The 17,167-nt window shown below is 44.1% G+C and overlaps 1 protein-coding gene across 1 annotated transcript; it reads left to right on the top strand.

Moving 5' to 3' along the window:
• The first annotated feature begins 13,041 nt into the window (after positions 1-13,041).
• SWSAP1 (SWIM-type zinc finger 7 associated protein 1) lies at positions 13,042-16,085 on the top strand. Its single transcript, XM_044443442.1, has 2 exons — positions 13,042-13,242; positions 14,887-16,085. Exons 1-2 carry the CDS (start codon positions 13,042-13,044, stop codon positions 15,427-15,429), a joined length of 744 nt encoding a protein of 247 aa, XP_044299377.1. The 3' UTR covers positions 15,430-16,085.
• Positions 16,086-17,167: the final 1,082 nt, after the last annotated feature.

Below are 17,167 nucleotides of genomic sequence, written 5' to 3'. Positions count from 1 at the left end.
CTTACAGATGAGAAGCTGAAAAGAGTTTGAGGTGGATCAGCAAAAGGAGCAATTTAAAACACAGCAATACTTTTTAAATTGCTTCCCTCTTGAAAACATTAACCTCTTACCCAACTCATCCCCAAAGGCACAGGGCAGCTTTCCTCAGTGTCCTCTTCAAAGGTTTTAGACCTGCACTCCCAGCATCTTCAGACCCAAAGGCTGTGTTAGGTGGGGTAGTGAGAGCTGTAGTCCAATGTTTTTGGAGGGCACCACACTGGGGGAAACTAGTTTAGGATATATAACATTAAAATATACATAAACGATCCTCTTACAATTAGCTTTACATGACAAAACAACAAAACCCAAATCTGTTCCCTTAAGGGCTGAAGGCTGGTCTAACCTACGGGGAGTTATGGCAATTAGAAAGGATATTCAGAGAGTTTCAGGGAAGCCAAGAAGAGTGGCCTGCCTGGGTGTTCCCTGCCCCTCCCATCTTGCTGCACAGATGATATTCCAGAGCACTCCCTGTTCAAATCAGGGCTTGCCCACGAGGCACTCATTGTAAGCTCATCATCATTCCCGACTCCAGACAAAGTTGTGATCCTCCAGTACTGCATTTTCTGTGAGGTTTTTTTTAAAGACTAGGGTAAAGTGCAACATTTAACCAAAAAAGCTAAAGAAAGTGTGATTTCTTCTTTAGTGCTTATACTGTTCTGCTATACCATGGTGCCCCCTAGATGTTATGTAGCAGAAAAACAGGAAAGGAAATGCTACAGGTATGGTGACTTCTGGAACAAAATTGAAAGTAGGTCCTGCAAATTAAGAGCCTTGTGTAGCTCCAGATGCTGGATTTTCGAGTAGCACAATTTTCTTACACTGTAAATACCAATCCAAGGGCTATCAATACAATGGGTGGAATGGTGCCAAGCGTCCTTCCAAACAGGCCTGCTTTCCCTTCTTAATTTCTAATTCAGTTTGTTGTTCACTTACAAAGAGGAAGTAGCTTTGATTTCTCAGTGATCCTGGACAGGCAAATTTCTCCACAGCAGCTGGCTCAGCTTCCTGATATCAACGAGGACCACCGCTTTACATGTATAGATAGCTAAGGACAACTGGGAACTGGATTCTGATTTCTTGTTAAAACACAAGCATTTCACCAATATGCTATGGCTTTGCAAATCACACTGGGCAGTTTCAGAACTACTGAATGTATCACAGCTTCCTGAGAGAACAGCAAACAAGATTTACTGCATGCTTCCCCCACCCTCCGAACTACTACTGCTGTGTTCTTGGATTTCCCTTGTACGCAGCAGTAAACATCCAGGAAATGTTTGTGCCTAAATCTGTGCCAGGGGAACCAAAGATAACAGTGGGTTTGCACGGAAGCTTCCCTTCTCTGGGTCAGATTACTTACTGGTTGTGGGCTACTTTTGTCTCTCTCTGCCACTTGGCTCTGGAGTGAGACTTCTGCAAATGGTCTGTCTCGAGGGCAACCGCCTTTGCTTCCTTAGGCCGCAGATTGGATTGCAGTATGCACTGTACAATGAATCACTCTATGAGGGAGGGAAGCGTTTGGTGCAAGAGCCACATGACCATTCACAAAGCTGAAGCACAAGAGTGTTCTTGTGAAATGGAGAATAAAGTGATTCTGGTGTGATGGTGGAAGCAAGCAAGAATTTGGTGGAAGCAAGCAAGAGTCCCCAGAGCTTCCCTACCACCACCAAACCCATAGCCATGCTGCACTGCTGGCTTCTGGAGGGAAGAGAGTGAGTTCTACTCTCCCTCTTCTTTTCTCTATCCTTCCCTGTGAAGACCAGTCTGCACTTTTCCAGCAGGATCAGACTTTCAATGGGACAAAGGCTTGCGCAGTAGCTCAAGCTATTAACTGGTATGCTGACAGTAAAGTTGCAACTGTTCTGAAAAGAGTCTGAAAATCGATAGACCCTTCAGGTGGCCACTTTGCCCCACTGTCCAACTGATGCTGGAGCCAAACAGAATTACAGTAGACATATAGTTTCTGTTTCTTTGAGATGGAATCTCCTTTGAACTCTTTCCAATTTCCCAAAAGACAACCCAGAGGCGTGTGCAATTGTTTTGACTTACTCTGACCCACTGAGCTAGTGGAGGAGACAGTATTCCAGTTGAATTATTCAAAATCCTAAAAGACAATACAGTTAAAGCGCCATACTCAACATGCCCAAAGAAGGGCTATGCCAAATATTGTTCATACAAGCTGGGCTCCAGCAGTATGTGAACCGAGAACTACCAGAAGTACAGACAGGGTTACGAAGAGGCAGAAAAGCTAGAGATCAAATTGCCAGCATACGCTGGATCATGGAGAAAGCTAGGGAGTTCCAGAAAAACATCTACTTCTGTTTCATTGACCATGCTAAAGCCTTTGATTGTGTGGATCACAACAAATTGTGGCAAGTTCTTAAAGAGATGGGGAGTACCAGACCATCTTATTTGTCTCTTCAGAAACCTATATGTGGGTCAAGAAGCAATAGTGAGAACTAGACATGGAACCACTGATTGGTTCAAAATTGAGAAAGGAGTTCAGCAAGGCTGCATACTGTTGCCCTGCATATTCAACTTATATGCAGAGCACATCAGGAGAAAGGCAGGGCTAGATGAATCACAAATTGGAATTAAGATTGCTGGGAGAAATATCAACAACCTCAGATATGCAGATGATACTGCTCTAATGGCAGAAAGTGAAGAGGAACTAAAGATCCTCTTGATGTGGGTGAAAGAGGAGAGTACAAAAGTTGGCTTGAAACTCAACATTAAGAAAACTAAGATCATGGCATCTGGTCCTATCATTTCTTGGCCAATTAATGGGGAAGAAATGGAGGTAGTGACAGATTTTATTTTCTTTGGTTCCAAGATCACTGCAGACGGGGACTGCAACCAAGAAATTAAAAGATGCTAGCTCCTTGGGAGGAAAGCTATGGCAAATCTAGACAGCATACTAAAAAGCAGAGGCATCACCCTCCCGACAAAAGTGCATATAGTCATGGCCACAATTTTCCCATTTGCAATGTATGGCTGTGAAAGTTGGACCAAAAGGAAGGCTGAGCGCCGAAGAATGGAGGCCTTTGAACTGTGGTGCTGGAGAAGACTCCTGCGAGTCCCTTGGACTGCAAGGAGATCAAACCAGTGGCTTGGGGAAATGTTGCAAAGTTCTGTAATGTTTAAACCAGAAATATTTTTGTTAGACATTCTCCCTGATGATCTTGATAAACTAACTATATATTTGATTTTGCATGTAATAACAGAGGCAAGGATCGCATATGTGCAATGTTGGAGAAATGAAGAGCTACCAACTGAAGATTTGATCTTGAATAAGATATTGGACTGTGCACAAGTAGATAGACTGACTTTATCTCTTAAGGAAAAAGAAGATACCGTTTACTACTGAACATGGGACTTTTTCTATCAATGGCTACAGAATCGGAAGTCTAATATGGGCTAAAATACAAAGCATTTTGTAGAGAGAAATAAGACTTTGTGCACAGTATGTCTGAAGTCTTTAGAATAATTATTTGTTTAGTGAGTAGAAAATAATAAAACTTTTGGATAAGAGATCAAACCAGTCAGTTTTAGAGGAGATCAACCCTGACAGCTCTTTAGAGGACCAGATACTGAAGATGAAACTCAAATACTTTGGCCACCTAATGAGAAGGATGGACTCACTGGAGAAGAGCCTTATTATTATTATTATTATTATTATTATTATTATTATTATTAAACATTTCTATGCCGCCCCTTGCCGAAACCTCGGGGCGGCTTACAACACAATAAAATACATTGAAATACAATAGAACATAACGCTGGGAACAATTGATGGCAAAAGAAGGAGGGGACGGCAGAGGATGCGATGGAGTCACTGAAGCGGTTGGGGTGAGCTTAAGTGGACTCTGGGGGGGGGTGCTTACACACTTATGTAGGATCCACTTCTCCTGGACCCAAACCAGGTCTGGACCCTGGCCAGATTTTGCTTTACCTGTACTAACAAGAGTCTCCAAGCCCACCCACCCCACCTCCCTCCAAGGAGTTCCCTTCCACTTTGTTTGAACTAGCCTCTTCCCATAGAGTTCAACTCTACTCGGGAATCACCCGGCTGTCAGGCAGGGAAGGGCAGCTTGCTGGACTCTAACTGGAGGCTCTCTCCCTCCCTGTGGTGGAATGTGATTGTTTACATTCCTATTTTCCTGAAAGACTTTGCCCAGTGCCTTATCCAAAATGGAGGTTAATTCTACCTCCATAAAGACCATTCCAACCATAACTTTGACATTCCCCCCAGGAAGGTTGAGCGGTCTGAAAAAGTGAGCTCAAGTAGCTTATAACCTGTTGAGCTCAGCTGCCTGAAGAAACCTCCAGACATTTTCTTTATTTTGGCCAAGTCCAACAGGGTATGACGGCGAAAGTCTTGTGATGGTGTTAGATCTAAGAGCAGAGGGGATGCTGTTTCAGTGTGTCCCTGCTGTGAGACCTTATCCATTTTGCTGTCAGAGTTACAATCCTTTTGTCCACCTGGAATAGAATGAGGATATACGGAAGTGGCAAAACGAAACACCTCCATGTAATTTGCCTCAATAAATTTGCCAACGTCAATCATCCAGGTGCACCAATTTTGGATGAAGACGCAGTCAAATGACCTGGTACAGGGCCATGGATTGATGCCCTGGGCTCTGTATTGAGGCCATTCAAATATGCAGAGCCGAGTCAAATGTTTCTGGTTCAAACCTTGTCCTACTACGCCCTTGCTTTTGACCTTTCGACCTTTCCTGAGCATCAGGGTGGCTGCATGAGCATCAGTTGAGAGGGACCCTGGGACCCCCCAGGAAGAAATGAGAAACACACTGCAGACAATCACTCACACCAGGCCAGGCCAGGCCAGGCCAGACCAGACCAGATACTCACACTTCTGGAATCTCCCATCAACAGATGGAGTTGTTCTCCGGGGCAATTGCCTACCAGAAACCGTTACCCTGCAAGAGTTGATGGCCTCTTTACACAACCAGTTTCTTGTCAGGATGCCCAAAAATCCTTTACGCTAAAAAGAGCGTGTGCCAGCCAAAGAGGAGGGGTCAAAGGGATCCTGTCTCACTCTCGCTTGTGCAGAGATGCAGCCTCTCCCCGATCATCTGTCCATCGGCTGTAACTGGGTTCAAAGGACTTGCCTTGCTTTCTCCCCGCCTTCTCCTCCAGAAAGCTGCCACACTGAAACCGCAATTAAGGCTCAAATGACCAGTTTCTTGCGAGGGCAATTAGGTTTATTTACATTTGAATACATGGATGTCCAGGGTGCCCAAGGGGAACAGAAAATGTATATTCTGTAAGCCTTTTATAGAATACACAAGGAAGGGGAATGTTCTAGGGCTAGGATAGGAGGGGTTACAGTACAACAACCATACAGGTTTCACTCTAAATAGACAATAATGGTTACATTCAGCAGTCCTGCTGAGTTAAGTTAACAAAAGGCTACATTCAATGAGCTCGCTGGGTTAGGGAGGCACTTTAGCAACCCTGTAGAATTCACTTAGATAAAATGTCAGATACCCGGTGAAGAAGTGAGTTGTCTAACCTTCACTGCCAGACAGTGAGGCATCTCTCAGGACAGTGTACTGATATTTATTGCTGGGCAGTGGGGCGGGATGGCAAATTTTGTTTTTCTGAGTACAAATTATAGGAAGGGGGGATCTAGGGGTGCCAAGAAAAGTGAGAGGAAGGGGGTTACAGGTTTCATTTTAAAAATGAAATTTCTTTCTTTCTTTTTTTAAAGTGGAGACAATTGTAAGAAGTTAGAAGTTGAAAGGAATGTTTGCGTTGCTAAGAGAAGTGGGACTCTCTCTAGTAAGAATTAAGGGTGGGTTAAAATACAGATGGGGCATTCTGGCCTTATTTTCTGCCTGCCTACCTTTTTGTTCCTTCTTTTTTGCCTGTGTTCTATTACTTAGCAGGTCTGTTTATAGAAAACAAAAAATAATAGCATAGATTATATATCCCTCCTAAGTTGAGTGTGTGAACATTCTTCTATACAAATGTTAGCAGTGCCTTTCTTTACAGTAGGCGTTCTGACTACATTGTTTTAGATCATCATTCCGAAATTTGTATCTAGGATGTATCTCACACAGTTTGGGACTGCAACACCCCTTCACCTGACCTGAACCTACCTGGACACTATGATTTCCATCTAAGGCTTGCTCCACATGCCACAACCAAAGGAGGCTCAGAGGATGGCGACAACGGAAAGGGTCTTCCGAGTAGTGCCCCCCGCCCCCATTATTGAATGATCTCCCTGCTAAGGTCAGCCGACATGGTCTTCTTCTCAGCACCAAGCTAAGACTACCCTCCGCTCCCAGTCATTTGATGACTGATGATGCAGCATGTCAACTATGTCAAAAGGACAGAATTTTATAGAAATTGTTCTTGTTTAAGTTGCTTTAAATTGTATGTATTAATGTTTTAGCCTGTGTTTTATTGTAATCTTATTTTATCTATTTTTATTATTGCAGCTGTGTTATAAATTTCTGTGAACTGTCCAGACAGCTTTGGCTACTGGGCAGTATACAAATGAAACTGTTAATAAAAATACTTTCGTTAGGCCAAGTAAAGGTGACAGAAATATGGATTTTGGCAATTTCATGTTTTTCTTTTAGATCATAAAGCAGTCATTTTAATCAGGGGCTAGCATAACAAATTGGTATGTACATTTTCACAGGATTTGTTTTCTTTATCATTTATCATTCTGTTTCTTTAAAAATACATCATTTATGTAACTTAGACAGCTAGGTCAGAGGAAAACCTGATGCATATCTTTCTGGGTTACATTTTAGTTTAGTGAGGGTTGAATCCTGTGCATGTTTAAACAGGGAAAAAAGACAACTCCCAACAAGTGTGGAATTGTAAGCTATTTTTGTCTAGCCCTTAGTTGAGTTGCAAAGAATTTGTCTATGAAATACTTCAGGAACTAAGTGTTGAGCTTTATTATACACAGAAAATGGGAGGATGGGTCTCCATGTTATTCTAAGTTACACTTGCTAAACTTATGGTATTGTGTTTTAGAGCAGGGGTCCCCAACCCCAGGGCCGCAAGCTGGTACTGGTCTGTGGCCTGTTAGGAACCAGGCCGCACTGCAGGAGGTGAGCAGCAGGCAAGATCCAGAGTTCGAACATTAGAGTCAAAATAAAATATTTTTGAAGTTCTATCTACACTTCTAAGTTTGAATCGCAGCCACAGAGAAAAGAATGTAGTCGCTGCATAAATGTCATCACTGTGCTCCCAAGTCATCTCTTGTTACATCTGTGCCTTTTCACTGTGTGCCTTTTCAAGCCTTTTGAGTCCCTTTTCAATGGTTCTCAGTAGCTTTTAGGTGAGTGCCTTTTTGGTCACTCTTAAAAGAGCGCCTTTTAACTGCCTACCTTCCCCATTGTTCCCACTGCCTTCTTGATCCTTTTCCTTTTCACCACTCCACACTAAAAAATTTGGACAGTAAATGCAATTTTCATTTTATGATGCAGTAGTGTATACATTTACATATTTTATTAATTGTTTTCAAGTTTTAATAAGTTTGGCAATTAATTGTGTTTTTACCTTAAATTATGCATATTTACTATTTAAGTTTATCGAGATGGGTATTGTCTGGGGTCTTGAAACAGATTAATTCACTACCCGTTATTACTAATGGGGAACACTGCTTTGGACTTCAAATGATTCAGAGTTCAAACAGCCTCCTGAAATGAATTCAGTTTGAAGTATGAGGAACCACTACAATGTGCTTGAATTATCCTGAAACCATCCCTCCACTGGATCCGTGGAAAAACTGTCTTCTATGAAACTGATTCCTGGTGCCAAAATGGTTGGGGACCACTGTTTTGGAGGTTTTATGTAGGCTGCTACCACAATAGGAAATAGCATTTTCTGGAGAAAAAAAATGAACAGCAACGCTGTTGAGGGGATGAGGGAGGTCAGCAAAGCCCATAGGAGGAGTTCCACTCACCTACTCCACTATGGGCATCTAGCATAGGGGTGGCCAAACTTGGGAGACTTGGGAGCCACATGTGACTCTCTGAGTTTCTCTTGCGGCTCATGGCTTGGCGCCTGCTTGCCACTCACAGCTACCACCTGTGGAGATCTCACTTGCAGCTCTCAAACTTCTGATATTTATCACATGTGGCTTTTCTGTTGAGCAAGTCTGGACTCTCTTGGTCTAGAGGACAGCCATCCTTTTGGTGCCAGGTCAAAATTGCCCTCTTTAAAGATCTCCTTGACTGTCCAGGAGCCTAACAGGATTATTCTGTAATTCTTCTTGCCAGGTCTTTGTATTGTAGTTTGAATTAATTCTAACTCTTTTAACATTGATATTTTATGTTATTTGTATTGTGTTGCTTTTTTGCTGTTTTGCTTTATACCTTGTTGTAAACTGCCTGGAGAGCATTGCCTATAGGGTGGTATGGAAATAGAATAAAAAATAACAATAATAATATGGAAATAAGCATGGCTAATTTCACTACTACAACTTCAGTGGAGGATAACATGCTTAATTCTTGTGTTATGATTAGGTTTTATAGAATTATTAGATAAAATTTAGTAATTTGGGTGTTGCACATTTGTAATGCTATACTTACATTTAATCTTGTACTGTATTTTCAACAGATCTTGTGATAATGTGGTTGCATTTCTCATATGTGTTAAGAATACCCCTAACTCTGCAGCTGTCTCTTTTTGTTTGGTCTCTTTCTACAACCCTCTTGTCCGCTGCTGCATGTACCCCAAGCTTATGTCTACAGAAAGCTGGATGGTAAATCAAACTACAATGGGGAATTGCTTACCCTTTAGAACAGTACCATGCATATCACATGATTGTAGCAGCTGGCAGTTTGGAACTGAGACACTGTTTCTAGGATGCAGGACGAGCATCATCTTACCCCAAAGTCAGAAGTCCTAGTTGTTCCCCATCTTCCTGCCAATCAAGCATGAAGAAGATTCCAGCTCCAACTCTGTCCTGAGTGGAGGAATTGCAATCCTAATTTCCTTGCAACCCTGTATTCTTGTACACTCCCTTAGTGCACAACAGATGGTGTGGGTTTGCATACATCTCCACGCCTCAGCACTGCCAAGCAAAGGACAGATGATGGCACAAGCCTGCTGAAATGGCCCAGTATTTAGTAGTTACTAAATATTTTAATTAACTCCCTTGGTGCCTGCCCCTCATGTCTCCAAATAGCCTTTGAAACCAAGAGTGAGAGGGAAGGCAGGTGAACAATAGATCTGCAGAGTACTACAATGTGCTTGTCCGGGGAGGCATGGTAAGGAACCTCAAAGAATTTCATACTGGAGCTGTGTGTGTGCAAACACTCCCCTATAAAGGAAAATTGCAACACTTGGGAGGTCTTTAGGGAAAAGGAAGTAAGGGAAATGCAACAGGTGCATACACTTTTGCATGGTTTGAAGAAAGCAGATTTTTTTCCCTTCCTCCTCTCATAATACTAGAACTTGGAATTATTCAAAGAAGCTGATTGGTGGGAAAGATGAAAGGAAGTGCTTCTTCACACAGCACATAGTTAAACTGTGGAATTCACTTCTGCAAGACTGTATTGATGACCACCCATTTGGAGGGATAAAAATGGGATTAAACAAATTCAGGGAGAATAAGGCTGCCAAGCACCACTAGTCATTATAGCTAGATGCTGCCTCCTAATTCAGGGTCAACTTACCTCTTGAATGATCTGATGAAGGCTCTTGTGCTCATGGCCATGATGGGAAGTAGTATGCTAGATTAAAAGCACCTTGCCCTGGTCTAGCAGGGCTTGCTTGCTTGTTTATTTATTTATTTCATTTGTATAGTACCCAATAGCTGGGGCTTTCTGGGCAGCTAAAAAAGCTAAAACAAAGGTCAAAGGCACACACAACAAAACTGTAATTGCAGTTGCTACAGAAGCACAACGGGGATACAGAAATAAAATGGGATATATAAAAACAAACTTTAAAAGTTAAGATTGTTAAAATGCTGGGGAAATAAAAAGTTCTGGTGCTAAACAACAAACAAATAGACACCAGGGAGCTCATTCCAAAACCAGAGTGCCACAACTGAAAAAGCCTGCCCCACTTCCTTTGGAATGAGCACCTGGAGAAGAACCCCCAAAGATGACCTCAGGGACGAGGTAGGTACATATGGGAAGAGACGATCCTTCAAATATAGTGGCCTCAGGTCATTAGGGCTTTGAATGTTAGTGCTTAGTCTGAATTGGGCCCCGACTTAGATACATAGAAACAGAGCCAGTTAGAAGGGACCTCCCAGGCCATCTAGTCTGACCCCTGCCTTCAGCCGGCTCCGCTTATGAAATACCTACCATGTGCATGCCCAGCCTTTGATCAACAGCCGGTGTAACTGGATGAGGACTGTCATTATCAGACCACATTAATAGTCTTGCTACCCTGTTTTTGGATCAGTTGAAGTTTCTGGACTGTTTTCAAAGGCAGCTCCACATACAGCACAAACGAGGTTATTTTTGCGTGTACAAAGGCAGCTGAGACCAATTTGTTAATTCTTGTGTGTATTTAAACCATGGGAAAAGCAGCTGAGTAGCAGGGTGCATGGATTTGTTGAGAACAGCATTATCCAAAGCCAAGGTGGTTTCCACCTTGGGAAGGGCAAGAGATCCAGTGCACAGCAGGAACAAGAACAGCAAAGATAGAATGAGAGCTCGCATAGTCTGTAGTTCCTCAGCATGGGCAAAGTCAGATTCCAGTCAGCCATTTCCTTGGCAACGTGTTGCAGGTGAAAGCTACTTCAGACAGCCTCACTGAAAGGGCTGGAGCAGCCCTTCCACAGGAAGCCCCCAAGCAAGGAGGAGTGCAGCGACAGACCCTGGAGCTAGCACAGATGTGCCTGAACTAGCAGCCCTGACAGCCTCTCCAGGTTTGTCTTTCTGGCCTTCATTTGTGCCAGCGCAGTAGTGTGGATCTTAGAAAGGAAGCAGATAACCGCATGGCCTTATGCAGGCTCTGCAATATCAGCACAACAACGTTATGGCACATCTTGCTGTGCATGTATTCACTTTGACAGGCCCTATAGGGACACCATTAGGAAAATCCAAGAATGTGGGCAACTGTGCTGTTCTAAATCTGTCTATACACCTCTGTCCCGGTCAGTATTTTCCCAGGGGTTTCTTTCTCCAGCACCAGAGAGAAACATTAATTCAAAGTCAAGGAGCTGGTTCTAGCAGTTCCCATTTCATGTTTTTGTCAGAAAAACCCATTCTTGTTCTGGCAGCTACTGTGAGGATTACAGCTGTGCTCAGAGGGAATAGAGAAGTTTAAAGGGGATGGCAAATGTCATCCCACTTTTCGCTAATCATAAAGTTTCTGGGCTTCAGCCCTGTGAGACCTGCTCTACTACATAGGGCAAAACCATAGCAGCCACTTACAGGGTTCTCCCTTCCCTGGGCCTTTAGGTGGCTTTATCAAGCATGCTCTACTAGCATACCATTTCGGTAATGAATTCTGCCAGGAGAAGACCAGGAGATACTTTTTTTGTTCCATTGTTCCCTGGCTCTCACCATTTCTGCTTGGGCATACTCTTCCACAGGGCTTTTTTTGTTATAGAACGCACTGAAAGGGCTTTCCGGCACCTTTTTTTCCAGTGGATTTTACGAAGTGATCGCCTTTCATTAACATAGTGCCTGGGGCTGCTTTTGTGTCCGTGCTGATAGTGAGTGCTTACTGCCAGCGGCAACCATTATGTTTATGTATGTGTAGAGTGACTGGCTTTACACTAAAAATCTTTTTTAGTGTAAAAGTGTGACCCCAAGATGTGAGTTCCGGCACTTTTTTTTTTTTTTTTTTACAAAAAAAGCACTGCTCTTCCAAGCAGGTGGAAGGACAGACCTCAGAAGCTGGCACTGCATGTATGCTGTACCTGTTTCTCCAAGCCCCAAAACTTTCTCTTAAGGAAAGTTTACCATTTAGCCACCATGATCAAAGAAATAAGCATTGTACAGTTGTCGCTGAAGAGCCAGGAGCAGTAAATTTTCATCTTCAAACTGAACATTAAAATCTACATCTAATTATAGGCCTCCAGTAGTCCAGTGCATATCCTTAGAGGAATTGATATATTGGGCCTCAAATCTCAAGTCTATTTGAAATCACATCCCCTGGTGCTAATTCCCCGCCCCCCCCCCCGCTCCCAAAATGTGAGGCCTGCCCACACATATGCAATGAAGAGTGGAGAGAGTGCTAGGGAGCAGCATTGGCAAGTGCTATCATTCAAAAACAAATGATGGCGCTGTTTCATGCAGAGTGTGTGTCTGTATCGAGACTTTCTGTTCCATTTAATGACCCTGCAGGGCAGGAACCATTCCAGGAATACTGAACTCTTCCTCACTCCCCACCCACAGCCCAGGTAAAAGTGGCTGTTGGAAGTCATGTTGATACTTGCTTTGATCATTTTTTGTTCTTTTCTTTTATTTTCCAAGATATTAATCATGACAAAGTCGACAACAATCCAGGCCACCAGGAAGCTCTCGGACTGCCCCTTGACTTTGGAGGCTCATCAGATCTCGAGCTTCGCATCGTCTAAGAGAGCATTATATGTGCTATTACCTGAACCGCGACAAGGCACCGCCTTGGCATCTAACACATATGATTAATAGCAACGTTAAAATGGCCGTTCTGTTTACCACGAATTCTACGCTTCCCTGAAGTCCCCTTCCCGAGTGTTAAGCCACAGGGCAAGCTTTAAACGCCCTCTATGCAAATCTACTCCCTTGCCTTTGGTTAGCATGATTAACAAGAACACCCACGTCAAGCCCGGGCTTTTCTCCCTGATTAAATACCAGTCCGGGAAACGAATGCATTGCTCGGTGCCGATTGGTCGCTCATCGACGGTGGCAGCTTCTCATTGGTTCGCTGAAACGCCCGTTGCTGTCGTATTTACGATCCACCCGAAAAGAGATGAATCTGCTGCACTGCCGATTGGCTGCCTCGCGGTGACCGAGGCTTTTGATTGGTAGCTGCGCAGCGCAGGCTTCCAGCGGATTGCCTGGTCTGGTCATGTCGGTGGCGAAGCTGGAGTCGGTGCTTTTGGGTGCCGAACCAGTGCTGCTCCTCGGGCCTGCGGGCTCGGGTCGTTCGTCGCTGCTGTTCCGCGCAGCGTTTGTCGTTGCCGCTTCCCCAGCCCGCGTCCTCTTCTTAGCGCCTCAACCCTTGCAGCGCCTGCCGGGCGGGATAGTAGCTAGAGCCGGAGCGTTCCAGGTGCGAGCGTGTGGGCTGGGCATGGTTATTTGCAAACCTCGTCAAGGAAGTGGAAAAAGCCGGCGCAGGGCGTTTTGCTTCCTATGCAAATCAGCAGTAGCCCCCCTGTGTCTTATGAGGTGCTTAGTATCACAACAAGAGCACATGAGGGGACTCGAAGATGGCTGGGGTACTCTTGAAAAAATGCTTGACCCATACCTTTCTCCCTGATGCAGCTGTGCCGGAGCCTCTGGCAGAGTCAGAGCAGACTTCTGGCAGCTTAGTGTTCGCCTGATAACTTGGAGTTCGACTCCCATCAGTTCCAGCCTGCATGGCCAGTGGTCAAGAAACCTGGGAGTGGTAGGCCAAGCATCTGGAGGATGCTAGCTTGGGAAAGGTTTTAAGGGTGTTTTAGTTTCATCATTTCATTCCCCATAGGAAACCAGCCTAGTCTCTTTTTGCTGTGTTTTGATAAGCACTTTCACCACTGGTTCCTCCTCTGCTGCTCCACAGGCTCAGATCTGGGTTGCATCACCAGAGCCAGGCTGTGGGGGGCCCTTTCTGCTTCCAGGCTCCCTCCTGCTCCCATGAGCCTTGCAGACCCTGGTGGAAATCAGAAGGCTCTTGGTCATGCCCCCTGGATAGTAGGGCAGGTACTGGTAATAAGCTAAGTTATTCCTCTGTTCCTGCTCCAAGAATTGTGGGTAGAAGCTCTGCAAGGAACTTGCTTCCATTTTGGAAGTAGGCTGTCCTGCAGTTTTGGCCCCTTAAGAACCATGGTCTGAACCTTTATGGGTGAACTGGCCTTGGCAATTGCTGCCAGGAGTGTTAGTGTGGCTAGTTCTAACTAGGCAAGGCTGGTGGCTGGTGTGGCTGGTGTGATTCATTTTTAAGAAGCAAATGGTCAGTACTGCCTGGAAGTCTTAAAATCCCAGCTATAGTGAACCAGGCTCTGATTACTATTCAGGAGAAAACCCTGTGTAAATGTTCCCATTTTTAACTTTTTTTTTTTTGGCCTCTTGTGTGTTCCAGGAATGAGCTATCTTTAAATGAAGCCCTAGGGTTACCAATAACTGGATTGGAAAATAATTTCAAGTGTCTGTGCATTTCACACAAATATTTTAAGGGCTTAAACATACTGCCTTTGCTGCAAAATGTTTGACTTCCATTACCAAAAAATGGTTTCCTGGGCTAGAATTTTCAAATCTCCTTCACGCTAGTAAATTCCAGTGGTGGAAGATATGTATGTTTGGCATATGGAATACTGTGCTGGATTTCATTGGACATCTGTTACCCTTATGAGCATAACTGGAAATACTAGCACACACCAGCTATGGAATGGGGTAGAGGTGGAAATCCGTTTGTGACTGCAAAAGTGTGGTTTTGTTGGATCCTCAGGTAGTTTGTTTCCCACTTTCTTGGGTGGTGAAAATTGCCCATGATTAGTGTTCCATATTTTGAGGTAGTTAAATGTTGGCTATGACCGTTTTATCGTGTGATAAATGTGACACATGAACTCTCTCTGATACTGTGTGATAAGTTGTGATAGAGAGTTATCAGTTCTCCAGTATCCACCATGATTAATGGGAAACTTCCTCACTGCAGTATGGGTTATTCACACCTACTACCCTACATCACAAATGCTTTTTCTTATTCCCTCCCTAGAGAATCCACTTCCTTTACCCAGCATCCTTCCAAGAGCTGCTTCAGCTGGTGGCTTCCCTGCATCATACTTGGTCCCGCAGCCTCTCCCTGATAGTATTGGATGGCTTGGAGGAATTCTTGGCCACCTGTTCTGGTCCAGGTGTGGCGGCTCAGCTGGTGGCCTTGCTGCTGGACACAGCAAATCATTTCAGCCAGAAGCTCACCCAGGATTCTACCCGTTGCCAGCTCATTGTCTCCATGAGGTTCCCTGGAGAAACTGGGGAACAAGCAGAGCATCTCTCAGTGATTGAGCGCTACTTCCCAGCTCGGTTACAGCTGTATCTGGATTCAGGGAAGAGTGCCAGCTCCGATAGTGGTGTTGTTGCCAAGTTGATTAGAGTCTCTCTCTCTCAGCTGGGAACTGAAGGTCAAGAATGGCAGGTGAGATTTGATTCAAAGGGTGACATGAGGATTTCTCCACTTCCGCTCATGGGTGAAAATGACAGTAGCCCAACTTCAGGGAATGGTGATGGAGATGTGCACAGCACTGTACCAGACTCTTAGTTTGGTGGTCCTTAACTGGATAATTTTTATGTCACCGACTTCTGGACAACTGTTTGAGCAGCAGCAAAAAAACAAAAACAAACAAAAAAACCTTTCTTTACAATGTGAACAATGTTAGCACTACCTGCTTTTGAAATTCCTTTCTTTTTGCACTTTGTGTTAGTTTTCATTTTGATTGGGCAAACAACTTTTCTTGATAAAGAGCAAAACTTGGTTACAGAATGTCGAATCTCTTTGGCTGTCGCAACCATATATCCTAGAGGATAAATGCTCCTCCAGAAATGAATGCAGAGTGTACCTTTCTAGTGGTGTTAATTGCCTGGAAAAACACATTGTTTCATGGAATGATTTAAAGACTGGGAAGAAATGACTGATTGGAGAATGCTGGGAGTTGCACGATTTTTCTTTTCTACCTAAGCATGCATAGGATTGTTCCCCAAGAGAATAAATTCCTCACTTGCGGGTTTTAATGGCAACTTTTAAAAGGCACTTCCATGATTTGAGGGAAATGATTTTTGAAGCATGACCCAGGTGTCTCAAGGGAGCTGTAAAGAACTGCTGAGCTGAGAGGGAGGTGGACCCAACTCCCTGTTTGCCCACCCCCCGTGCTTTTTTCAGAGAATTTAAAAAAAAAAATATTTGCACTGTCATCCTTCCCCAAGAGTGTCCTGAAGATGATTGGTATTGAGATCCCAGCAGCCCAAAAGCCAGTGGCACAGAAATGGCCACATGTTTTTGTCTTTGGTTGGTTTTACTTCTCAAGTTGTTGTTAGTCGCAAAGTTGTGTCTGACCCATCGCGACCCCATGGACAACATTCCTCCAGGTCTTCCTGTCTTCCACCAACCCCCGGAGTCCATTCAAGCTCACACCAACTGCTTCAGTGACTCCATCTAGCCACCTCATTCTCTGCCATCCCCTTCTTCTTTTGCCAACTATTGTGCGCAGCATTAGGTTCTTCTCCAGGGAGTCCTTCCTTCTCATTAGGTGACCAAAGTATGTGCATTTCATCTTCAGTATCTGGCCTTCTAAAGAGCAGTCAGGGTTGATCTCCTGTAGGACTGACCAAGGGACTCGCAGGAGTCTCCTCCAGCACCACAATTCAAGGGCCTCAATCCTTTGGCGCTCAGCCTTCCTTATGATCCCGCTTTCACAGCCATACATTGCAACTGGCAAAACCATAGCCTTGACTATACGCACTTTTGTTAGCAGGGTGATGTCTCTGCTTTTTAGTATGCTGTCTAGATTTGCCATAGCTCTCCTCCCCAGGAGCGAGTGTCTTTTAATTTCTCGGCTGCATTCCCCATCTGCAGTGATCTTGGAGTCCTGGAAAATAAAATCTGTCACTACTTCCATTTCTTCCCCATCTATTTGCCAGGAAGTGAGACGACCAGATGCCATGATCTTAGTTTACTTAATGTTGAGTTTCAGGCCAACTTTTGCACTCTCTTTCACCCACATCAGGAGGCTCTTTAGTTCCTCTTCACTTTCTGCCATGAGAGCGGTATCATCTGCATATCTGAGGTTGTTGATATTTCTCCCAGCAATCTTAATTCCAACTGGTGATTCATCTAGCCCCGCCTTTCTCATGATGTGTTCTGCATATAAGTTAAATAGGCAGGGCGACAGTATACAGCCTTGCCGAACTCCTTTCTCAATTTTGAACCAATCTGTGGTTCCATGTCCAGTTCTCACTGTTGCTTCTTGACCTACATATAGGTTTCTCATGAGACAAATAAG

Source organism: Varanus komodoensis, unplaced genomic scaffold (assembly GCF_004798865.1).
Source record: "Varanus komodoensis strain SLA01 unplaced genomic scaffold, ASM479886v1 scaffold42, whole genome shotgun sequence".
In the NCBI taxonomy this organism is placed as follows: Eukaryota; Metazoa; Chordata; class Lepidosauria; order Squamata; family Varanidae; genus Varanus; species Varanus komodoensis.
The sequence above is the reverse complement of the archived record's forward strand: the minus strand, read 5'-3'. Positions and strand labels throughout refer to the sequence as shown.

Excerpts from the sequence above, each read along its gene's own strand:
- SWSAP1 (XM_044443442.1), top strand. The coding sequence starts at position 13,042 with ATGTCGGTGGCGAAGCTGGAGTCGGTGCTTTTGGGTGCCGAACCAGTG. Across the intron at positions 13,243-14,886 it reads CTAGAGCCGGAGCGTTCCAG|AGAATCCACTTCCTTTACCC; the intron begins GTGCGAGCGTGT and ends TTCCCTCCCTAG.